General features: G+C 57.9%; 2 protein-coding genes across 13 annotated transcripts in view; one reads left to right on the top strand and one right to left on the bottom strand.

The window, feature by feature from the left end:
* NFIX (nuclear factor I X) overlaps window positions 1-18381 on the top strand; it is a 101282-nt gene extending 82901 nt beyond the window's left edge. For 6 of the 11 annotated variants that reach the window (XM_072947576.1, XM_072947575.1, XM_072947580.1 and 3 more), the window contains 4 exons: window positions 2082-2257; window positions 7726-7873; window positions 10002-10093; window positions 14494-18381. In XM_072947576.1, coding sequence (XP_072803677.1) covers window positions 2082-2257; window positions 7726-7873; window positions 10002-10093; window positions 14494-14508 — 431 coding nt within the window. In that variant the 3' untranslated portion in view covers window positions 14509-18381. The remainder of the gene's footprint in view (window positions 1-2081; window positions 2258-7725; window positions 7874-10001; window positions 10094-14493) is intronic. The other 5 variants (XM_072947579.1, XM_072947578.1, XM_072947577.1 and 2 more) reach the window with 2 other exon arrangements.
* A 561-nt stretch (window positions 18382-18942) lies between these two features.
* LYL1 (LYL1 basic helix-loop-helix family member) lies at window positions 18943-23649 on the bottom strand. 2 transcript variants are annotated; one of them, XM_072947581.1, is made up of 5 exons: window positions 22408-23647; window positions 21941-22154; window positions 20649-21001; window positions 20472-20563; window positions 18943-19643 (listed from the first exon to the last, which is right to left on the bottom strand). In XM_072947581.1, the coding sequence occupies exons 3-5, from the start codon at window positions 20978-20980 to the stop codon at window positions 19228-19230; spliced, it is 840 nt and encodes a 279-aa protein (XP_072803682.1). In that variant the 5' UTR covers window positions 20981-21001; window positions 21941-22154; window positions 22408-23647; the 3' UTR covers window positions 18943-19227. The 2 variants fall into 2 exon arrangements, with proteins under 2 accessions (XP_072803682.1, XP_015096481.1); XM_015240995.3 differs by lacking the exon at window positions 21941-22154 and having other exon boundaries at window positions 22408-23649.
* Window positions 23650-23778: the final 129 nt, after the last annotated feature.

Here is a 23778-nt window from a genome sequence, read left to right as displayed (position 1 = left end):
TGGCCAGGCGAAGGGGCCAGGACCGCCCCTGAGTGACAGCCCCAAGCTCTCTGAAAGGGCCGTGGTATGGCAGTGGGTGGGCATGGGAACAGGCCCTCCCTCTGCAGCCGCACTTCCTCCAGAACCAGGCCAGCCCTTGGGCCTCCTCACCTTGTTCCCCAGCACTCTCCCACTTGCTTCTTACACCCTGTGTGCACGGGTGCCGATGTGTGCGTGCTTGTGTGCTGTGTGCGCACGTGAGCATGTGTTTGCTTATGTGTATGCGCAGGTGCTGTGTGCACGCATCAATGCATGTGTGCCGGTGTGTGTGCGTGCATGTGCGGCACAGGCCCGTCCTGAGGCCTCCTCCCACTTACCCCCGACAGCAGAGGCCTCGGGCCCGTTCCTGCCCAGCTCTCCTTTCCTCCCACCAGCTGTGGGTGGGAAAGCACAGGCTTCTTCCCTCTGCCCTCCTTTCAGCTCTTCTCTCTCAGCTCCTGACAGCCCAGGCTCTGTTTTGCAGCACCAGCCCAGGTTGGTGTGGGGCACAGATTGAGAAGAGTATTTGTAGGGGCCCAGGCTCCCTTCTTGAGGCCTCCCTTCCAGACAGGAAGAGCTAGGCCAAAGGGAAGGTGGCACCTGGGCTGCTCTCCAGGGAAAGGAACCACCCCACAGCCCCGGGGGCTCTCTGGCTTCAGTCTCACAGAGAGAGTGCTTGAGAGGAGGACACCTCCACGTTCAAGAGGGGATGGAATCAAGCAAGAAGCTGTGGCAGCTGAGCCCTCTGCCGGCTGCTCCCTCACTTGCTTCTTCCCTCTCCTGGCACCCATCTGGCAGAAAGAGGCCTGGACTTTTCCTGAACACTTCCCTGTGTCCACCCGCCATCTCCTGGGCCCTGCTATAGGACATGGAGAACAGTGAGGTTTACCCTCCCGGCTTCTTCCTCAGGGCCTCCTGGCTGGGAGCCCAGAGGCAGCCAGCAGCGGGGCAGGGCGTGGTGGCCACAAGGTGGGGGCGGGGAGCCCAGGCCCTCTGTGCAGGCAGCGGGAGGGCAGCAGGCCCTGCTCGACTCAGCTTTTATGAACTCCAGAGAGAAGCCAAGTTTCTACAGCCCCCCTAATGAAACTGAGAGCAAGAGCGAGCTGATTGGAAACAGACAGGATGGGGAGGACTTGGCCAGGGAAGAGCTGGGGCCTACTCTGGGGTGGGAGTTGTACGTTCGAGGATGCGTGTACTAGGACGATGCGGCTGACCACTTAAGAATGTGGCCTGAGCAGCAGCCGCCAGGTGCACACCCACTCAGGCAGGAGATGTGTTTACGCGCACTGCGGGGGCCCACCCTGCATGGGCGCAGGGCCGTGTGTTTATCCAGAGCCCCACGGAACTGTCTGCCTCCTCTCATCCCTCATCCAGGCTCCCACCCAGGCTGGGCCCAGGGTGAAGTGAATGAGGCAAAATGTAAAGGAGCGCGGGGTGGTGGGGAAGGGTATAGCGTGTGCTTAGCACGCATGAGATCCTGGGTTCAATCCCCAGTACCTCCATTAAAACAAACAAACAAACAAACCTAATTACCTCCCCACAAAATAAAAAAAAATTTTTTTAATGTGAAGAGGCACCAAAAACCTCAGTCATCAAGATAAAAAATATTTTAATGCAATATTTCTAAAAATTAAAACTACTGCAAAAAAAAAAATACGATGAGCAAGTATCAGTATTTTAAGCAAAAGCCAGGACAGACCTTGTGCTTGCAAGACCCTGCCTTGTTACCTCACCCTAATTCTGGCCCTGGTTCCGATCAAACTTTATTTTCAAAGATAAGCAGCTGGTCTGTGGGCCCTAGTTTGCCAATTTGACTTTTTAAAATATTGCATTAAAATTTTACTTACCTTGATTTTACCGAGTTTTTTGGGGCACCATTTTAACTTTCCTTCTAGAGGCCAGTGCCTCACTCTCCTCACCCAGGCCCCTGCCCTGCTGCCCCGTTCTCTGGATCCTGAGCTCCCTGACCAGCAGTTCTCCTTGTCTTCAGGGGTCCCCCCCGCCACCTCCCACTGCCTCCTAGGCCCTGACGATGCCCTCTTCTTCCTGCCATATGCACACAGGGAGCCCACGGGCCACAGCATCAGCGCTGCACTTCCCCTCCACATCCATCATCCAGCAGTCGAGCCCGTACTTCACGCACCCGACCATCCGCTACCACCACCACCACGGGCAGGACTCGCTGAAGGAGTTTGTGCAGTTTGTGTGCTCAGATGGCTCGGGCCAGGCCACCGGACAGGTGAGTCCAGAGGACCCCAGAAGCCCCACTACAGCTCATCTTTGCATCTGTCCGTCTGTCTCAGGGCTCACAGGGAGAGGGCCCAGAAGCCGGGAGCCCACCTGAGGCTGGAGCAGCGGAGAGCCAGTAGTGCCGAGCACCTCGATCTTCTGGGTCTGGGAGTAGGGGTCTATGTATTGGGCACAGGCCTGTCTATCATGGTCCAGACAGGTGGGGGCAGTAGGCCCCTTGCCCTCCTTGCGTTCTCTTGCCCTAGCAAGACTGTGCCCATGATCTGTCCAACGTGGGCCTGGGCCCCTTAGCTTCTAATACCCTCTCTTAAACCTCAGGGCTGCAAGGATTTGGTAGGTTCCAGACCAAGGTTTCCCAGCCTTGGCACTACTGACATTTGGGGCTGTTCATTCTCTGCTGTGTGGGGATATCTTGTGCGCTGTGAGGTGTTGAGCAGCATTCCTGGCTCCCACCCACTCAATGCCAACATCACCTCCCCTCACTAGTGGTGTTGATCATGAGTGTCTCCAGATTTCAGTGTGCCCAGGGGGCATGACCATCCCTGGTGAGAAGTCCTCGGTAGAGGGAAGGCCTCGTGCTACAGGGGCTGTCATGGGGACGCCTGTTGGCAGGACTCTTAACAAGGGGTTCTCAAGTCAGTCACAGTTCTGGGGTGAAGGCTTTCTGCTCCTCAGTCTGAGAGCAAGACTGGCTCCGCATGGATCTCGGTGGCCCCACTGCCCTTCTCTATCAGCGAGCCCTAGGTTCCGATCACTGATGAGCAGAAACACAGGGCCATTCAGCAAAGGAATTATCCCAGACGGTGGTGGGCCAGAGGTGACCCTTCAGTGGGACAGTGGTCCTTATTTAGTCCCTGGGAAACCATTCCAGGTTGGGCCACGGTGGTCTCTAGACCCCTGGGAATGTTCTGGAACCCCCGCAGCATGCTGTGCTATGAGAAGGCACAGCTCCTTCCCCCAGGCCAGTCCAGCCTGGAACTCCGCTGTGAGAGATCAGGTAGGGAGGACACTCAAAGTGCAGTGTTAGGGAAAGGCATTTGGAAGCCCACACCAGAAGCAGCCCAGGGAGAGGGGTGGGCGGCCCTTGGCTATCTGGCCCAGTGCTGCCTCAGGCACGCTGCGCGGTGCTGGTGCATTGATCTGGGGCAGGGCCATGGCTGGGCCTCCTTGCTCTTGCTGTCCAGGACGGAAGCCAGTCCTCTTCCCTCCCTTCTGCTCTTCCTCCTTCTTCCACTTTTCTCATCTCCTTTCCCCCTTTGCCCTGCGAGGGTTTTTCTTGTTGGCTCTGCAGCTCCTCAGCACACTCAGAGCTTTGCCTGCCTCTCTGGACAAGCTCTGTCCACTCTTAGGGGTGTGGAAGGAAAAGTGGACCTGACTTGCAACAGCTACTGCACCTCCTTCAGAGATGCCGGCAGAGTCTACAGGAGCTGCCAGATCCCAAGGGGCCTGGGGTCTGGAATATGGATCAGAGAGACCAGGAACCCCACTGTGCCTGCTTCTCACCTACAGAGGCAGCTGGTGTTTGGAATCAAAATGAGACCAACCTGGAGGACTGATTTAGCCCAAAGAACCAAAGCTAACCCATGGACCGTTGGGAGTGTGGGTCCGTCCATCCCTGGACATCCTGTTACCCAGGTCCTTAGCCTCTCCCTTTACTTGATCATTCAAGATCAAGGGCTCACTTGGCCTAGAAGGTCATTTTCTCAAGGCAGGTCCTTGCTCTGAGTAGAGCACAGACAAAATGCTACCGACAGGGGAGCAAATGCCACTCTGGTTAAACAGAGAGTCTAGTCCGGCTGGAGCTCTCTGGTTTCCTCTTGTGCCCAAGAGCTGGGGGCGGGTGAACTTCTGCAGTGAGCCTGCTCCGTGGGGCCTAGCTTCTGAGAGGAGGGTAGAGAGGGCACCTCTCTAGCTGTGGGGGAGTAGAGAGCTAGTGGGCCTGGGCTCTGCAGCAGACCTGGTGGCAGGGGATGGGAGTCCTGGGCTGTGCTTGCTCCATGGCCACCTCCACAGTGGCAGTTCTCAGTCAGCATCTATGAGAGTCACTTGGAAGCCTCACTAACATGCAGGTGACTGGGCTTCACCTGATTCTGATTCAGCAGGTCTGATGTGGGACTGAGAATCTGCATTTCTCCCCAAGATCCCAGGTGATGCCGCTGCTTCTGGTTAGGGGACCCCCTTTGAGAACCACTAATCTAGGGACTAGAGGGGTAAATTCCTAACTTCCTTGAGAATCTGAAGTTATGGAACATCTTTGCAGAAAAAATATATGAATACAAAATTTTACAGACAATTTGAAGAATGGTTCCCAGGTACCTCTATGGCTTGTCCTTAGTCCCCAGTGTAAGGCCTTGATTGAGAAAACCAAATCAGTAAAGGCCAAGGCCAAGTGGAGACACCACTCAGAGGAGATGCAAAGGGCAGAAAGAGGATGCCTGGTTAGCTGTATTTCTGGCATGGAGGAGAAACCACCAAGCAAGTACGATGGAGAAGTTGCAGGGCCCAATAGGAGAGTATGACTGTGTGAGAGAGAAAGCCGGGTTCTAGCTAAGCCTCGACCACCAATGCCAGAATGGCCAGGCCCGCATCTTCACCTGTCAGATGAAGGTGAGGAGCTATCCCAGCCTCTAAGTTCCTTCCAGCCTTTAATTCACAAGTCCTTAAGGCACCTCAAAATCACAAGACTTTGAGATTTTTAAAACCTCAACTTGTACCCCAACCAGAGCTGAGACATCCTTGTCAGGTTGCAAGTTGCTTCTAGCAACTGAATGTTGTAAATCAGCCGGTTTTACTGTCTGGCAGTATTGGATGGGGATTTGCTTTATCAGGCGGGATTAGCAATGTAGATCCTCCTCAGGGGAGACAGGCTGTGAGGACTAGAAGGAAGCAGAGGCCACCCTGTGGGAGCAAGGGCTGCCTGGAAAGCCCACATGTCCCAGCCACCTGGAGCTCAAGCTCAGGATGGCCGGGGGAGAAGGAGTGAGGCTGTGATCTGTTGGGATTGTTCCATTTCCTGCCCTGATGGAAGAACGACATAGGAGCCAGATAAGTCGTGGAAAGGAGGGAAGGCAGCTGCCACTTGTGTGTCAGCATTACCCTGCAGGGCTGGAAACCCTTGCCCTCTGGCCTGCTTTGTTGCTTGGAACCGAAGAGTCCATTTCCAAAATGACACCTGGCACGGTTTTTAGCCCAGGACACAGACAAGGACTAGCAGCAGCCACTGCTTGCTTTTGTCAGGGGCCTCTGAGTGGGCAGGAAAGATCAAGTCAAGGGAACCATTTGGTGGGACAATGTCAGATCTAGGTCACTAGAGGTGAAGGGTGGTAGGCAGTACAGGAGGTCAGAAGGGCATGGCCTGCACAGCTTAGTCACGAGGCTCTGGTTTTCAAGTACAGCAGGATGGACTAGTCAGTGCAGCTCAGTCAGTGGGACTGAGCTGCACGCTTGAGCCACACATAGGTGACGCTCTGCCTGCTTGTTGGGGAGCCTGCTTCAGAGGCTCCAGCGGAGGTCAAGAGTGTCTTGGAAGAATAAGACAGAGAGAGCTGGGTGGTGGTTCAGGGAGTCTGGCTGGTCCCCATGCTGAGGACAGTGTTTTCTGAGCAGGCCTTGAAGGGTGTAGGAAAGGGGTCTTTGGACAGAGGGTTCTACAGTCAGCAGGTGTGCAGCCCCGACTACTTAGGCCGCAATGGGAAGTACTTAGAGGAAGGGAGTGTAGGAGCAAGAATGGTGGAAGACCCCATCGGGGCTCTACCACCGAGTCCTTGAATGCCCAACTTGGGGGCTAATGTTTTATGTCAGGTGTAGTCGTCACTGTGGTGGGTTCTGGGGTCCGTGAGAAGTCTGAGCTCCTTTAGATTTTGGAAGAGGGTTGATGTGCCTGCTGGAAAGAATCCACAGGATCCCTGCAGTCAGACAGACATGGCTGTGAATTTCAGGCCTTGCTAGTCCAGCTGGGTGACTTTGGATAAACCACTTAAATATGAAGAGCCCCAGTTTCCACTGAAAGGGGGAGAGTAGAGCTACCCTTGCAGCAAGGTTTCTCAGCCTCGGTGCTGTTAACGTTCAGACTGATGAGCCTTTGTCCTGGGGGCTGTCCTGAGTGTTGTAGGGTGTTGAGCAGTGTCCTCAGCCTCCACCTGCTAGTTGCCAATAGCAGCCCCCAAGTTGTGCTAACCAAAATGTCTCCAGACATTGCCAATACCCCCTGGGGGGCAGGACTCTCCCTAAACAAGGACTGCTGCCTTACAGGGTGGTTGGGGGATTGGACACAACCTGAGTGAAGTGCCTCAGGCAGAGCCAGGTGCCAAGGGCACTGAGCTGATGAGCATACAGTCAGCATGGGAGAGACCCCTTGGGGGTCATTGTCAGTCCAGGAGAAATCAGAAAGGATAGAAGCATGGCCTGGCTGAAAACATCCAGGGTTGGGCCTTGCAGGGTTTGCTCACCAACAGAAGGGGGAGTACAGGAACCTTCTGAGGTCTTGAACCTGGGTGGCTGAGAGTGCAAAGGTTTGACCCACAGGAGAAGGGTCAGTTGAGGATGGAGAGCTCTGGCCTGGCCTCCTTGAGCCTGGGCTGCAGGTGGTCATCACGCACACTGTCCAGAGCAGCAGGACGTATGTGCCCAGAGCTGCAGGTAAGCTGTGTCTGCAAGAGGCCTGGGACCTCTTCCCATCCTTGTGGCGTCTATGTCCCCTGAAGCCCAAAGGCTGATGGACATAAAGCCACATATGGGGTCTGGAGGAGGAAACTTAAGTATAAGGCAGAAGAGGGAATAAAGGACAATTAGTGAATCTGGTGACCCAGCATCCCTACCTTCTGAGAGATGTCCACTCAGAGAACCTTGCGGGAACCAGAGCTGTCAGCAGTGGGTTTTCCTCTCAGGCTGTTCTGTAGCAAATAGACCAGGACCCCATTGTCCTCAGGCTACCAGAGCCTGGTGTGAGCTCCCTGGCATCCGCCCGAGGCCATGACGCTGGTGGGCCTATGGGTCCTGGTTTGGGTCAGCTGGCCCTCCCCCAAGGGCCCACAGAGAGGAGGCATGTGTGTGTTCAGGGGGAAACAGGGGGCAAGCTGGTGCATCTTTCCTGCTGTAGAAGTTCTTCAAGAGCATGAGATTCTGAGGGCAGCTGCTTATATGGCTAGGTGGCACGTTTTGGTACCTAAAACCTGTTCCCTAAGCAATAACAAACCACCCGTCGGATATCCCCCCTTCCTCCCTCCCACAACGTCAAAAGAGGACTACAAAAAAAAAAAAAAAAGAGAGAGAAACATCTGAGAGACCAAATAGAGGCCTCATCCCCTCACCAACACTGTGCCCTGGAGAAGAGAACCCCATCTTACATCTTCCGCCGGGAGCGCCCGCTCTCAGGAGCGAGCTGGCGTGGCCGCGCAGGGGAGCGTGTGTCTGTGTGTGATGTGCCTTCATGCGTCACTCTATTTATGTTGTTCGCAGCCCAACGGTAGCGGCCAGGGCAAAGTCCCGGGGTCATTTTTGCTACCACCGCCGCCTCCAGTGGCCAGACCTGTGCCCCTTCCTATGCCTGATTCCAAATCCACCAGCACTGCCCCAGACGGCGCCGCCTTGACTCCTCCATCACCTTGTAAGTGGACGATGAAACCGAAACCACAACGCCCAGCGTCCCCAGCCCATCCAAACAGTCTCCACTGCAAAAAGAAAAGCCCCCTCTTTCACTGTCAAAGTCCCCCAACCCATTGTGCCACGGAGCCTCCCACTCGGACAAGAACAGAGCTGAGCCCCCCAACCACAGCCTCCCGGGCCTTAGTTGCACCAGCCAGCACCCCATGAGGCCCCCTGCCTGCCCACTGCTCCCAGCCGGGGCCCCTGGCCCAGGCCCCTCCGGGGGGCGGGAGGGGGAGCACAGTGGGGCGCACAGGCCAGGGGTGCTGGCCAGGGTGGGAGGGGGGAGGGGAGGCACAGCCATGCCATCTTCATGCCTAATTGCTGTTTTTTTCATTTTTCGTTTTTTTGTTTTTTGATTTTTTTTTTTTGTTTCGTTGTGCCCTCCCCCCCCCACACCAAGAAAATTAAATGTGACCACAAGGCGACGCCACCACCATCCCCTTTTTGCCTTGCCCCCTTCACCTCCATTCTGGGGCCCTCAGGCCTCTAAAAGTGCAGCAGGCCAGCCCCTGATCCCCTCCCCTTCAGCCTTCAGTCTCACGTTTGGTTTCTCGTTGTTCCTCTTTTTTTTTTTTTTTCCCTCTCCTCCCTCTCCGTTCCCTCAATTTCTTCCCCAGGTTGGATGTTCCAAGGACAAGGGAGGGCTCTGGGCCTCGGCTTACTTCATCTCTTTCTCTCTCTTTCTTTCCTTTTTTTTTTTTTTAAGCCAATGACAAATTTTGTCAAAGGGAAGAGACAAATCTGGGTTGAGAGGCCCAAGGTAGACCCGACGCATGAAGGACAGGAGAGGCGGAGGGTGGGCGGCGTGCCGTCTGCGGGTCTGTGGGCAGGGGTGGCAGCGCTTCGGGCGCTCTGGGGGCTGGCAGGCCGTGGGCCAGGACTTCGGGACAGCGGCGGAAGGGGTGGCCCATCTCACCACTTTGCTCCGTCTCGCACTCTCTGTCTCACCTTCTTTTTCATGGTTTGAGTTCTTTTCCCCTCTCCATCCTCTTCATGCCATCTTCTCATTTGCATTCGCCATAAGACACGAAGTCATGGTCATGGTCATCGGAGGTGGGCAGGGTGGGAGAGGGGGAGCCAGGCCGCGGGCTGGCTGGGGGGCACTTATGGACAGAATGTGGAGCATGGGCTTCCTGGGGTGTATCTGGTGCAGGGAGGGGTGTGGGGGGACTCCCAGTTAGCCTGTGACACTCCTTGTCTCCTCTGGGGGCATCCTCCCTCCTGGGGGTACAGGGCCAGTCCCCTCCCGTAGGGCTCCAGCCAGATAACCCGAGAGGAGCTCATGGGTATTTGGCCCATTTGCCTCTCAGGCTCCAGAACAGCTGCCCTCTGTGCCCAAGCCCCAGGGCTCTGGTAGGCCCTCCAGCCTCCTCCTCTTCTTGCATCTTGGCCCATCTCAGGCCTTGGGGACCACAGGACCATGGGACCTAGTTCATCCATCAGAGAAGGAGAATGTCTGTCAGGCCTGAACCTTGCCACCCCTGGGTCTGAACCAGCAGCCAGCTCCTAGACCCCTCTCTGACACTGTTCCACCCAGCTCAGCCCTCCGTTGGGACCCTTCAAGTTTCCTGAGCCACCAGCCCAGTCAGGGTGGTAAGTGGTGCAGCACCCAACTAACCACCCCATTTGCAGAGGTAGTGGCCCAGCTGAGATGGCCTTCCCCAGACAGGGTGAGGCCTGTCTGCCAGAGCTTCCACACTCCCGGGCTCCCTCTTCTCCAGACCCAAGAGGCCAGTAGGCAAGCAAAGATACCTGCTGTGGGTGCTCTGGAAGGAGGGCGATCCCTTGCCCTGTCTAGTGCCTGTTTAGGGGACAGAACTAGGTCCATGGGACCTAAGCTAAAGCCTCCAGGGCCATGAAAGAGGATCCCTGGCTGAGGTGGAGTGCCAGGGGTAGGGGACAGTGTCTGCTCCTGGCCAGTGAGAGGATGAGGGGGCCCCTCCGGCCTGTCCTTCCCACTGCCAGCCTAAGCCTGGGCAGCATGGTCTAACCCAGTCTCTCCCTCTCTCAGCAGCCCCAAAGGGCAGTGCCCCGGCAGGCCCCAAGGCCTCACCGGGGTCTCTCCCTCTCTCCCCTGCTCCCCACAGCATTCGCAACGACAGGCGCCTCCTCTGCCAACCGGTTTGTCAGCATCGGACCCCGGGACGGCAACTTTCTGAACATCCCACAGCAGTCTCAGGTAGGAGGCCCTGCCCACCAAGTGGATGCAGGCAGGGGTGGGGGCATCATGGTGTTAGGGAAGAGGCCGGAATCCTTGGGGCCAATCCGGGAGAACGGGCTGGGGCAGGGCTCGAGGGCTCAGGCTTCTGCGCGCCCAGCTGAGCCTGCCTCCCCAGGCAGCCTCTAGACCCCCTGGCTAATCAGCTAATTGGATAATTAGCTCTGACAGCCCTGGCCCTGGGGAAGGCGGCCAAGGACCCAAGGCCAGAGGCGCTCTGGGCCAGGCCTGGTAGAAGCAAAGATGGAAGTGGGAGGCTCCATCAAGTGGAGGACAGGGTCTGCCCTGTTGCTTTCTTCCTGCTCCGGCTGTACACCCTGGCCCCTGGCCCTCCTCACTTCCCGGTTTTGGGTGGGCTGGGCAAGGGTGGAGGAGGGACAAAGGCGGGCTGGTGGGCCACATGCCCAGAGGCTCTGGCACTGAGGGTAAGGCAGGGCCTGAAGCCATCCTGGAGGCACCTCCCCCAAGTCCCATGAATCCTGTTAGAGGGGAGACCAGGCTGGAGCCCCCATTTCTCACAAGGAAACACTCCCCGCCAACCCTCCTGTTGGAGGCCCCGGGACCCGGCTTTGCACTGGCATCTTTGCACACACACATGCATGCAGGCCCTCTCCTCCCTGTGCCTGTCCCCAAGAGGCTGGGAATAGCCTGCAGAGACCAGGGCCCTCAGGGCACAGGGAGGACCAGCTGCAGGAGCAGGGCAGAGAGGATTGAGAGGGGAACACGCAAATATCTTTTTCTTTTGCACATTTTACGAGAACACTGCCCTGTGAGCCCAGGGCCTTAGAGGCTTCCTCAGCCCTAGGGCCACCTCCTTCAGCTCCTGCTCCCTCTCTGCTCTGAGGCCCAAGTCCAGAGAAAGTTGGTGGATGGAAGTTTTGTGTGTGTGGTTTAAGATTTTATTTTTTTCCCTTTTCCTTTCCCTCCCTTAAAAAAAAAAAGCCTAAAAACTTTGTCAAACTTCAAACTTCAGAGCTCCCTAGTGGCAAGGAGGGGAGGGGAGGAGAACTTCAGCCCCTCCAGCTTCCCACCCCCTTTCCCCAGAGTCACGTCTGACCCGTCTGGTTTCCAGGAGCAACCAGACATGATGTAACACCCAGATGAACTTGAACTTGGGGGTGTTGAGAAGAAAAACAATGGCTCTGAGCAGGGGCTGGAGCCAGCCCCCTCCGCTCTGTGCCAGGGAGGCCGAGAGAGCCCTGCTGGCAGAGGGCAGGAGGGGGTGCCAGAGGAAGGGACAGCAGGCGGGCCTCCCCTCTTGGCTCTGGGCTGGCACCAGGCGGCAGGGCTCCATTGCTCCCGCCTGCCCACCCTCCCTCCCGCTATCCGCCCTGCAGCTCTGACTGTATTCGATTGCTCATGCTCACTCTCGGGGACCACTGCCACAAGCCCTCCCCGTTCACCCCATTTCCGCCTCTGCATGCTTTCCCTTCTTCACTTTCTCTGCTCACTTTGCTTGGATGTCCGGGCCAACTCAGAGTTTGAGGCAAGTTTGGGAAATAGTTTTTCTTCCCCTTGTTTCTACCAGGGGCCTTGGGCCTGGGCCCTGAGCAGGCAGGTGTGTCTGGGGATGGGGGGTGGAGGGGCTGGAGTCGGACAAGCTAAGCAGGGAGCCCTTGGGCCTGGGGGCAGGCAGGCGGCTGCAGCGGGCGCAGGGGGTACAGTGGGGGGCGGTTTCCACAGTAACCAGTGACTTTAGCTGATCTCTGGAGCACCAGATGGAGAGAGAACAATAGAATGAGGGAAGAAAAGAGAATTTTAGCAATTTTGTCATTCCCTGGGCAGCGCTTTTTACTTAGTTTTAATCAATTTTGGACCTGGCTCAGGAAGCAGGGAGGGGTGAGCAGAAAAAGCCACTCCGTGCTTGGCAGCAGATCTCCTGTTTCTGGGACCCATGGGGAGGCACCAGGGAGTCCTGTTGGAGCTGTCTTTGTCCCTAACTCCAGGCCTGGAACTGGAGTCTTCCTCCTCTGAGGGGGGCCCCCTCAATCTGAGCACTGGTGGTTGTCCCCCTGCCACCATGCAGCTCAGGAGACCCCCAAAGGGGCTAGCCTGGGGCCTTGGCATGATCTGCAGACCCTCCCTGTCCAGTTGTCCCTAGCCTCTTTTCCCTCACAGGAAAGGGGAGGGGCAGGCTCACAGCCAGGCTGATGGTGTCGGGGTCCCCCATGTGGTCTCCCCTTGGGAAAGGGGTGCCAGAGAACACTAACACCCAAGCCTGCAGGGACAGGGGGCTCACCCAGGCAGCTCCCCACCTCCTCGGGCCAGGACCGAAGCCCAGGAGCTGGTTGCTGAGCCATCCCTCCCCCGTCCATTCTGGGAATGCTGCATACCTGGGTTTCCCCCACACCTTGCTAGGCCCCCATTAGCCTCCGTTTCGCCTTTAATCAGTTGATGGGGTTGGACTTTGGGCAGGTGTTCCGGGAGCTCCACTACAAGAGGGCAGGTCTCCTCCGTGCACGTTGTCCAGCACATAGCAGGAAGTGTAGCATCTCTCTGCCCGCCTGGTAAATGCTAGCAGTGCCCCCGGTCATTTTGGCAACCCCAAACCCCCACGTTTCCCAGTGCCCTCCATCTGCAGTATCCAGTGGGGTAGCCGCTGGCCACATGTGACTGTTTAAATTAAATAACTAACTAGAGAAAAATTTAGTCTCTGGGTCACACTAGCCACATTTCGAGTGCTTCGAAGCTGTGCATCATTGCTAGTAGTTACTGCGCTGGACACACTGGACAGCACAAACAGAGAACATTTCCACTGTCACGGGAAGTTTTAGATGATCTCCAAGACCCTCTCTTTCTTTTTTTTCCCCAGTTTTACTGCGATATAATTGACATAAAATATTGTATAAATCTAAGGTGTACAACATAATGATTTGACTTACGTACATCACAAAATGATGACCACAATAGGTTTAGTGAACATCTGTCATCTTATATAACCAAGGCCCTTTCTGACTCTAAAACTCAGTGTCTCCGTCTCCAAGTAGACGATGGCCTGCAGTCCCAAACCAGATCCTGAGGGGCAGGTCTGCCCTGCAGGCATAATCTGTGTGACCAAAACAAGTGTTTTAAATATTGGAAAATTTCACATGAAATTCTGTCTAGACTTTCTGCTTCTTTTGAAAAGTTGGCTGGTCTGGCCACGCTAGGCCCTCACCAGATGTGGCAGCCTTGGCCCTAGGCAGGGTGCGGGTGTCCTGGCCACCACAGACCCTGCCTCCTTGTGAACACGCCACACGTAGCAGTTAGGAGCATCAATTCTGAGCTGCCCCCTTCGTTGGAGTCCCAACTTGGCCATGTGGGCTGTGTGGCCTTGGGTAGATCAGCTGCCCTCTCTTCACCGGGCTTCTGTGCAGGGTTGGAGAGAGGATATAATGAGTACCTGGTGCACCCTCTGTAGTTAGCTCTGCCTGGCGTCTGCAGATCTGAGTCTGTGACCCAGAGCCTGGGAGAGGCCCTGAGATGCATTTTCAGGGACCATCCCCCCATTTTGCCTCAAGGGAACCACCAGGCATACCCAGGCACTGCAGACCATAGAGGAGGAAACCTCCCCCTTGGCCACGAGGTGGGGCCAGAGCCGTTTGTGAAGGGCACTGCCAGGCAGCCCAGTCCTGGAGCGGAGAGGGGGCGTCCACCCTTGGTGTGTTTTGTGCTGAGTGGCTGCCAGAGCCCGTTTGTAGGAAGGTGGCGCCCCCTGCTGGCACCCTGAGGGAAGTGATGTCCACCCCAGGGAGCCTCAGGACTTTCCTCAGGGCCTGGTGCAGGGGAGGGTATAGAAGATCAAGCCTGGTGGGCTACTGGTCTCTTCCCCCAGGCTTACTAGCCATGTGGTACCCACCCCCCTCAGCTTTTCAGCCTGTGGGACCTTAGCTGAGGTATGCAAATGGGAATTTCTGCTTTTAATCCAAAGAGACAGAAAGAAAACTCAGCAAGAAGCTGGGCTACCCCCACCCCACTCCCCAAACCCCTTTGGGGACAAAAGCTCTAGCCTGGCATCCTCCTCCACCCTCCAGGACCCACACAAAAACCTAAACAATTGGGAACATGGCCAGATCCTAGGTCTGTGCCTATGCCAGTGCCAGCCACGGGGGTCCCACCCGCTGGGCATAGTGCCCACGGGAAGGCCAGCTGGACCGTAGCACTGGGAGGCAGGGCATCCTGGGGGGACAGAATTCCCATAGGAGGGACGGACAGAATAAGGATGTATGTACCTCTGCATGAGGTGTTGGTGTCCTTGGCTCTGCTGGAGCTGGGCCCTCCAGGGACCTCGGAAACCCGCCAGGAGTCACAGGGCCATGTGGGAGTGAGAAGGGACCTGCCCCTGCTGTTCTCAGTAGTGCCTCTTTTTTGTTTTATTTCAGTCCTGGTTCCTCTGATAAGATCGACAAAAGAAATGACAAAATGAAAAGAAGAGGTTCCTCAAACGGGGGGAGAAGAAATTTTGAGACATGGAAAAATCCCCCAGCCCAGCCCAGCCCCACCGAAAAGCAAAAATTAGACGTCGTCAGCCACTCAGCCCTTCTCTCCTCCAGCCCGGGGACCCCTGCAGGCCCCCAGAAGCAGCCCAGTTCTCGGAGAGCCCTCAGAAGAGGTCTCAGTGGAGCTGTGCACCAGCAGCCAAGCAGAAAGAAACATGCAAAACGGACTCTGTCAAGTAGAGGACAGAAAGAAAGGATGCAGAACTGCCTTCCTCCCCCCACATCCCGTCCTGGCCTTCTGGGGAAGGAACAAAATCCCCAAACAAAGCAACCAGCACAATTCTGAAGGGGCCTGCCCCCACCCTCACCCTTCCTAGGGGAACCCCACCCTCGAGTAGGGCCAGAGCTTCACTAGGAAGCTCTGAGGACCAGCTTGTAAAGATGATGGGGGTGCAGATCCAGAGGGCTGTCCTCTCCAGACTCCACCCCTCCCTCCCTCACTGCCTTTGCCACTGGCTTCTTCCCCCAGCTGCTCTGTTCTGGGTGAGGCAGGGTGGCCTTGATGTCCCCCGGCCCCACTCTTGAGCTAGAACCCCCACCTCCCCGTGGACAGGGGGTTCTCCTGGAGCTAGTTTTGTGCTCCTGGAATGGAGAGTTTTCTACCACCCAACCCTGAACTGCAGGGGCAGTTCCTGGGGCCCCAGATCCCTCTGTACAGTCCATAGGAAAAAGTCTGGATGCTCTCGATGGCCCATCCCAGCCTGGGACAGGACCCATCTTCCCTCTCTCCTGAGGCAGGCCAGGAAGGTCTCCCCCCTGCCATGCCACAAGTGAGGGGAGGCGGGCCCCAGGTCGACCCCACACCCCAGCCCCGCATGCAGGTGCCCTCGCTCCGCCCCATCGGTCCCTGCCCCTGCCCCTCATGCAGACAGCCCTGCTGTGGCCGGGCCCGGAGAGTGGAGCAGAAAGGGGACCCCGGAGCCGAGCGAGGAGGACGAGGCAGTCGCCGCTGCCATCCGCTAAACTGCCACCTGCGCTAGGTAGGCGTCCTACTCGCCGACTTTCAGTTCCTTTGGAGGGTATTGGGTGTCGTCCTTTTTCAAAAGTGTTTTGGAGCTTTCTCTGCGCCCCCACCACTTTCCCCACCAAACCACCCTATGGCCACTTCTCTCTGGATTTCAGCTGTAATGTCTTTACTCTTTATTTAGGGGTGGGGCATTCATTGTTTAGGTCTTTTGCTGTTGCAATTGGGAACTCCTCCATTTGAGCAACTTGGGAACAATTTGATAACACACCACAGGAAGTAGCTCTCTCCTCTGCCCCTGCAGCCCCCTCCTCCCCCAAGGGATGGTTGGGGCCTGTCCAGAGGGTCTTCAGAAGCCCCCCTGGGAGGGAGGGGAGCAAGAGCACACCCAGCCCCTGTCCAGGGTGTGACTTGGCCCCTCTGGCTTGTCTTTCTGTGCCTTACTCCCTGATCCCTGCATCTCCCTCCTTGGCCCCCTACTGGAGTCCTTGTGCCTCTCTCTCTTTCTCTCTCCTTAACTGTATGAAAACACAAAGCACAGGTCGGGATCCTCTGAAAGTCAATCAACCCAACATTGCACCACATAGGGGTGGGGTATGGGCTTTATTTATTGTGAATCTAGTTTGTGAGGCTGTGGCCCCAAGCACAGGGAAGGAAGGAGAGGAGGGAGGTGGCTGGGGAGAGGAGGGCCCTTACCTGGGGCAAAAGGGGCCAGCAAGAGGTGCCTCCTCCCCAGCTGGAAGCCACAAGATGGCTGGCCCCAGGGGTGGCTTTTGTTGGAAGTTGAGCGAAGCCCTCCCCTATCTGTGTGCAGCCCTCCGGGAGGACCGGGTCTGAGAAGCAGGGGTAGGGGATCCCACGGGAGCCTGGGGGGTCGTGGGGAGTAGGGCAGGGGGGTGGGGGGCCGGGTGGGCCGGGCGTGACGCGCGGTCAAAGTGCAATGATTTTTCAGTTTGGTTGGCTAAACAGGGTCAGAGCTGAGAGGGGAGCAGAAGAGACCCCCCCTGCCCCCCTGCCCGGCCGCTCGCACCCTTTCCCTCGAAGACAATCGGGGCCGCGGGCGCGGTGGGCCGGGGGTGGTGGGGGCAGGGGTCTGCGGGGCACCCGCCCAGGCGAGGTCGGAAGCTGCAGGCCAGCTGGGCCGGGGCGGGAGCGCGCCCGGCAGGGCTGCCCGGGTGGGCATGGGGGTGGGGGGCCGCTCCTTTCCCAAGTGTCGTCGTGAGGGGCAGGCGAGGGGCGATGAGGGCGACAGGAGATGTGGGGACGTATTAGATGAGAAAAAAACCCACAAAAAATATATATGGGGGAAATGAACTTTTTTTTTTTCATTGAACCAAGTGCAATGCATCAGAGAGTTTTCCTATCTTTGTATGTTAAGAGATTAAGAAAAAAATTTCTATTTTTGTTGTAATGTCCTCGCGGCTCTGGGGACGCTAAAAGAACCGGGCCTGCCCTGCCCTGCGCGGGGATAACGAAAGCTGAGTGTTTTTTCCTTTTTTTTTTTTTTGTTCGTTTTAAGCTTTTTTTTTTTTTTTAAGTCGTTTTCCTGCGTTGACGAGGATGATCTGGGGTTTTTATTTGTTTCGTCGTTTGTTCTCGGTTTCGGTGGGAGGGCTGAAGGAAACGTTCACATTTTAGGATTTTAAAAAAAACACCTCGACATTAAAAAATCAACACAAGTTCAAAAAGGAAAAGGACGAGAGAAAATTATTTTAAAGATAATTCAACATAAAAACCCTGGTGCTTCTTACATTATAAAGTACGTTTTAAAAAACCCACAAACTATTATACATAAGTTTATGAATCAATTAAATATCCTGCACTTGTTAGGAACACGCATATCCCTTCTTTGTTGAGTTTAACGGAACGGGACAGCGGCGTGCGCCCGGCGGCGGGCTGCTCTGGCCGCGGGTCTCCCCGGGCGCCCTTCCCTGGGGCCCAGCGCCCCCACCTCGCCCCATCCCCGTCCGGGTACCGGGGCGCGGCGGCGGGTCCCCAGCCCCTCCCCCGCAGAGGTCAATGCCAACGAACAAACGTCCCCTCCCTCCCTCTCCGCCCCGAGCGTCCTTCTTTGAGCCAGACGCCAACTTGACCCTCACCAGCATTATCAGAAGCGCGCTCAGCAAGTTGGTAGTTTCCTCCCCCACCCCCTTCCCTGGCGCCCACGACTCAACATCACTCCTCCCACCCCACCCCACCCCCGTCACCCTCCGGGGAGCACGGGGAAGGCTCGACGCTCCAGGACAGGACCAGCCAAGTTGACAGGTCGATTCGCCCAGGCCCGCGCCCACACGCACGCACACACACGGCCCCGCACACAGCCCCATCCCACCCTGCAACCAACCCCGTCGACTGCCTTACACACCCGCCCCCGCGCTGGCCGGCCGACCTAGTGCCTTGTTCTCACCCCCGTGCTGGCGGAGCGGACGCCGCGCTCTGGGTCCCAGAGGGGCCGGGTGGCTCAGACGACCCACCACTTACCCACCCCGACCGTGCTGAACGGACCCCCCCACACACACACACGAGAGAAAATAAAGGAGCAATAAAGTCACGAGAACTTTCGTCCCCTAATCGAGAGCCCGAGGGGCACCCCAGCCCCGCCTCTGCTCCCCACCCACCCACCCTTGGGGCGCCCCCCTACCCCCGCAAGCCAGCCTGGGCCAGCCCCGCTTCGGCCCCGGGAGATCCGTGCGCCCGACCAGCACCAGCATCGCGGACCGCAAAGGCCGCCCGTCCCGTCAAACAAGTTTCTTCTTAGGCTAAGAAACGCAGTATATACGAGTATCTCTATATATAGTACTAATGGATTTGGTGTGCTTCCCCCTTAGCGTCCCCTGTCCCTCCGCTCCTCTTCCTTCAGCCTGGTCTCCCCTTCTCTCTGCCCTCCACCCCCGTCTCTGCACTGAGATACATAAGAAACAAGGGTAGTTTACTGTCTGTTTTGTTTTCTGGGTTTTCAGTGTCCTAGCGGAATGCAAGTAGGCAGCCAGCCCGTACGTTCCCTCTCCGCCCCACCCCACCCCGCCCCGCCCCCGTCACTGCGCTTCTGTTATACCATCTTTGCCTGACTCTCTCCGGCTTCTCCATTGAATGGCTAATGTGTATGTGAAATAAAGAAATAAAGAAAAACAAAAGCAAGAGCGCCTGAGCCTTCGCTAACGTGATCGTGCGGGACAGGGTTGGAATCGGTGGGATGGGGCCCCCTCGTGGATTCTGCGCCTCCCTCCACGCGCAAGGCGGGCAGCTGACACCGTCGAGAAGCGCGTATCTCTGAGTCTCCGGAAGGGGGCGCCGGTAAGAAAGGAGAAAGCTCTCCCGCCCCTATCCACCTCCCTCGGTGACCCCAGCACGGAAAAACGAGGCACCACTTGGGTCCGATGACCGCTCTGACATGTTGGTTCCCGGACCTCGCCCCCGGGAGGGGGACGCGGACGAGGCCACTTCCAGCGGGCAGTGGGTGATAAAAGGGTCTGCAGGACCCCTGGGGGCGACGGTCGCCCTTCCAGGCCCCGGGGCCTTTTCCCCTGTAGGGGACGTCCTCAGTGGTCCCTCTTCGGGGGAGTTCGCTCCAGAGCAGGCGCTGCGCGTCTTTCACCCCCTCCTGGACGGCGCTGGGCTGAGTGACCCTCAGCTCAGACGCAACACCGTGGTGGTCACCGCACCTCTGGGCTCACGGCCGCTTGTTCCGTCTTGATGGGCCGGGCTGCCCCACCGGGGCTGCTATCGGGGCCGGCCGGGGGCGCGGGCTGCGGGCGCACCACCGCCTCGGCCCTGCGACAAGGCCCGCGGCGGGCGCCGTCGTCCAAGCCTCGGTGCGCGGGCCTTTTGCGTGGCCCTGGAGGGGCGGAGCCTGCGGCCAGAGCGGCCGCCTGGTCTCGCAGCAGCCGCACCAGGAAGCCAATGTATTTCATGGCAAGGCGGAGCACCTCGTTCTTGCTCAGCTTCCGGTCGGGCGGATGCGTTGGTAGCAGCTTCCTGAGCTCGGCGAAGGCGCCATTCACATTCTGCTGCCGCCAGCGCTCGCGGCTGTTGGTGAACACGCGCCGGGCCACTTTCTGGGGCTGGTGCCCTACGGACAGGAGTGGCCAAGTTGGCACTACGGCCCAGGGAGTGCCCCGCCTGCCCTTACTTCAGGCTACCAGCACCCTCGTGGAGACGTCACCACCAGCAGTGGTCTGGGGCTCTCACCACCCAAGAAATCCACGTAGGATCCATGTGCAGCTCTCCTGCCACTTAGCAGCCCAGAACCCCACCCCCAAGCCGCCTAGACAAGGCCCATGACAGGCCCAAGCTGCAGATGACTTGGAGCCTCCTGCACTTCTATCCACACATTTATGTCAATGGCTGAGATTCCCTAGAGAAATGTCTCCTGTGGCTGCCAGTCTGGGTAGCTGTCCCTGTGGTCATTATTCTGTGTGTGCTCCCTGTGTGTTTCTCTCATTGTGACTGTGGTTCTGTTCATGTCTCAGGTGGCGGTATGAACTCCTGGTATATCTAAATGGCTATCGTGTGTGATCACTGCCATGTGGTTGTGGTTCTGTGGCTAATTCCTGCGTGGCCACGAACCTCAGTGACTGGAGTTGTGTATCCGTCTCCTGTGTGGTTGTGGTCCTGTGGCTACCTCGTGTGGCTGCGCATTTGAGTGGAGCTGTCATTTTATAGCCCCCATGCCATACTGTGTCTTGCCATGATTCTTTGTGGCTTGTTGGGTGGCTGTGGTTGTGTGGAACTGGCCATGGGTCTGTGGTTTTGTACATGGGTGTACCCTGAGTACTGAGCCCCAGTGCGGGTTGTCCTGTATACGTCTGTGTGCACTGGCAGCATCTCTCCCTGTGGAAGGCTGTGGGACAGATGTGGGCCCCAGCACATGGCTGTGCACACGCAAACCCATACTCACCCTCAGCCAGCTCCAGCTCACAGTGGCTTGGTCTCCGCTTCAGCCGGCTGCTAGGGAAGATGCTGAAAGGTCCTGCCGGCCCAATGTAGAGGCTGTAAGGGGTCGTGGGTCACTAATGCCTTGTGAGTAAGGACCCTGGCCCCGGACTCCCCCCCCAGACCCCAGTCCCCCACTGACCTGTTGAGGAAGGGGTGAGGGTGGTAATGCAGGGTCAGGGGGGGTGGGGCGGTTCCCAGGGCGGAGAGTTGCAGCAGCGGGGGCCGCAGGGTGCTTAGTTCCGTGGTGGCCACAGCTGCCCCTGGGGGCCTGGTGTGGCCCAGGCTGATGACTGGCACACCAGGGGGCAGCCTGGGTGGTGAGGAATCTCCGTGGCCCATCTCCTCCACCTTTGGGGATCCAGGTGAGGCAGGCTTTGGAGGCGGGGCAGGCACTTGGCTGGAGGCACACACCATCTTGGCCTTTTCCGTCATGGTGGGGCCCACCTCTGCCTGGGCCTGGGGCGGGCACATGGAACCCGAGGGAGTGCTTACCTGTGAGAGGAAGGAAGCCAGTGGAAAGGGGGGAATCAGATGCCACCCCCAACCCTTGGCCCAACAGAGCCCTCAGATGGGAGGGAGAGGGGGGCATGGCAGTTCGGTGGGCAAAGGTAGGTGGGGGTGGGCCCAGAAACTACCAGGACATGGAAGGGGGTCCAACACAGGGGCAGGAGGTGCCCACTGAGGCAGTGGGCATCAGTGAGCTCAGCAGTGCTGCTTCTGAGCAGTTTGTGACCCAGGAGGGCCTTAGTCGCAGAGCCCTTGAGCAAATGTCCCTTCTTACAGAATCCTCTCTCACCTGGTGCCTGGAGGGAGGGGCAGAGAAGCCATGACGGACCTTGTGACCACAGAATGCCCCTATAACCCTCACATCTGATCCCAAGACCGTTCATTGACACCACGTGACCTTGGAATCCCTCCATGATTGACTGACTCTTCAGTGACCACCACCCCTAGTCTGACCATGTGGCCCTCAGCTGTGACCCTGAGGCTCTTCCCATTCTCCATGTCAGACCCTGAAAGGCCTCCATAATCATTCCAGTGACCACCATCCTCACTGAAAATGTCCCTCTTGCTAACCCTGTGACCCCACTGCTGACACTATGACTCCAAATGCTGCCCCTACCGCCTAGCACATACAGTCGTGCTCCAGTCCTCCCTCTGGCTCTGATGTCCCCTCATCGTCCCTACCCTGCCATTAGCATCCACCCTTTTGCACCCTGCTTAGACATCCCTGTTCACTCCAGGCCTTGTGGCCTGGAATGCTCCAGCAATGTCTGGGATTCCTGGCCCTTCTGCCCTGTCTTCCCTAAACTGGGGAAGCTGGGCCTGGCCTCTCTCTTAGGGGGCCCCCCAGATGAATGAAGGAAGGAACGCATGAATGAATGAAGGTGGGTCCAGGATCCCCCACTTTCAGGCTCACTCCACTCTTACCCCAGCACTAGTCCGGCTGCTTGCTGATGGCCCTGGCTCTGTCCTTCAGGGCCAGGATGGGGTTCCGGATTCAGACAAGGCTCCACTGCCCCGCTCCAGCCTCTGTGCTCCGTGTGGCTGGCAGCCGGCCTCCCTGTCCGGGCCTCGGCATCGGGCCGCCCCTCTTCCCTGGCTCCCAAGGGCCACCGCGGCGGCGGCAACAGCGTAGGTCCCTCTAGGGAAAGTTAGCAGCTCCGGGCCGCCCGCCCTCTCCCCGCCCCTGGCGGCCCGGTTTCCTCCCTCTCACCCCTGGCGCAGCGGCCGGAGGATGCTGGGCCAGCGCAGATAAGGGCCTGGCCGCCTGGCCGCGCCTGATAAGGAGCCGGGCTGACCCTGGAGGAAACCGGCGGGCGGGGATCTCCGACCGTGGGCCTCACGGCCCCACCCCCAGCCAGCACAGGCAGGACTGTCACCCCTCAGGGCCTCACCTTCCGTCTCCCCAGGCACTGGAGGATCCTGGCCCCAGGGCACACCCCTGGGAGTCAGGTGCCCAGCTGCATGCAGAGGGGAAACCGAGGCAGGGATGCAGTGGCCTGTCACTTGGATCTGTCTTCCAGCTTTGAATATCCCTTGCCTGGGTGTCCGTGCCGATGAGGGTGGACGAAAGCCCTTTCCGGCCCTGCTGGGGCCTCGTGACCCGGGGCCCCCTTCTCCTCCTCTCTTCACCCTGCCTGGTTCCTCTTTCTACAGAGTGCCTCCCCGCCTTTCTGCCAACCCCACCCTGGAGTGGGGCACCGGCTGAACGGCAGTTCTAACAGTCTGGCCTCGGGTGTCCAGCCTGGGCAGGTGTCTTGGGCCCCCAGTGTACTATCCACACCACCTTTCCAGGTCCAGCAGGGTGAAAGGAAGTGCCACAGCTGGGAGATTTCCTAGGGTGTTAGAGCTGGCAAAACCTTCCAGTAGGTGCCCCCATTGGGTCCCGTCCCCACAATTCTGGGCTTCTATGTCACAGAATCACACGGCCTCAACCCAGAGGTCCCTGGCCCTCTGTGCGGGCCACTTCAGGGGGGACAGTGATAAAGGTGTTGGGTAAACATCCTGGAATGGTGGTAAAGCTCAAGATGCCGTGGGACCCCACAAAGGGAGGGGTGCCGGGTACAACTAGGTAAGCAGTGACAAAACTGTTCCTTATTCCAGCACCCTCCCACCTGGGTCAGTCATGCTTTGCCCAGTGAGTACCAGGGTGATTGCTGAAGCCCCCAGGCAGGTCCTCAGCTGCCACCTAGCACCAAGCTATCACAACCCTCTCATGAATCAAGTGAAGCCCAGTATCCCACAAGCAACCAACCTATTGTCCTAAGAGTACAGTTCTAAGCACATGAGTTAACTCTGGTATCCCTACAAAGTGAGGGTTCTGGAATTAGGTTCATTTTACAAATGGGGATGAAGCAAGGTGAAGGATGGCTTTGCAGGGTTCTATAGCTACCACGTGGCAGGATGGGGATTCGGCCCCAGGCCTCTCCTTTAACGTTGCCAACCCCCTGCACTGGGGTGGGGGAGCGGGGAGCGGTTCTGCAGCAGCCTGCCGGGTGCCTCAGTGCGCAAGCCCAAGGGGCCGCAGGGCAGGAAGCACCTGGTCTGGAGCGGATGCACAAGGCGCCTGGTTCCGGTCCAGCTTCCGCCACCGGGGCCCTGGGGGGAGCTGGGCCAGAGAAACCAGGCGGAGAGGAGGCGGCGGCGCTAGTCCACATGGGGGCGCAGCAGCCGCCTGCACGCGTGCCTGCGTCGACGCGGGGAGGGCTGGGGGTGGGAGGAAGGGAAAGGGGGTAAAGGCCTCCGCGGGCGTGAGCGCACGGCTG

Source organism: Vicugna pacos, chromosome 22 (assembly GCF_048564905.1).
Source record: "Vicugna pacos chromosome 22, VicPac4, whole genome shotgun sequence".
Lineage (NCBI taxonomy): Eukaryota > Metazoa > Chordata > Mammalia > Artiodactyla > Camelidae > Vicugna > Vicugna pacos.
Note: the sequence above shows the minus strand (reverse complement) of the source record. Positions and strands in the feature narration are given on the sequence as shown.

Coding starts and splice junctions, on each gene's coding strand:
- LYL1 (XM_015240995.3), bottom strand. CDS start 20,980: ATGTGCCCGCCCCAGGCCCAGGCAGAGGTGGGCCCCACCATGACGGAA. Junction 20,564..20,648: donor CCTCACCCCTTCCTCAACAG/GTCAGTGGGGGA, acceptor GACCCCTTACAG/CCTCTACATTGGGCCGGCAG. Junction 19,644..20,471: donor TGAGCTGGAGCTGGCTGAGG/GTGAGTATGGGT, acceptor TCCTGTCCGTAG/GGCACCAGCCCCAGAAAGTG.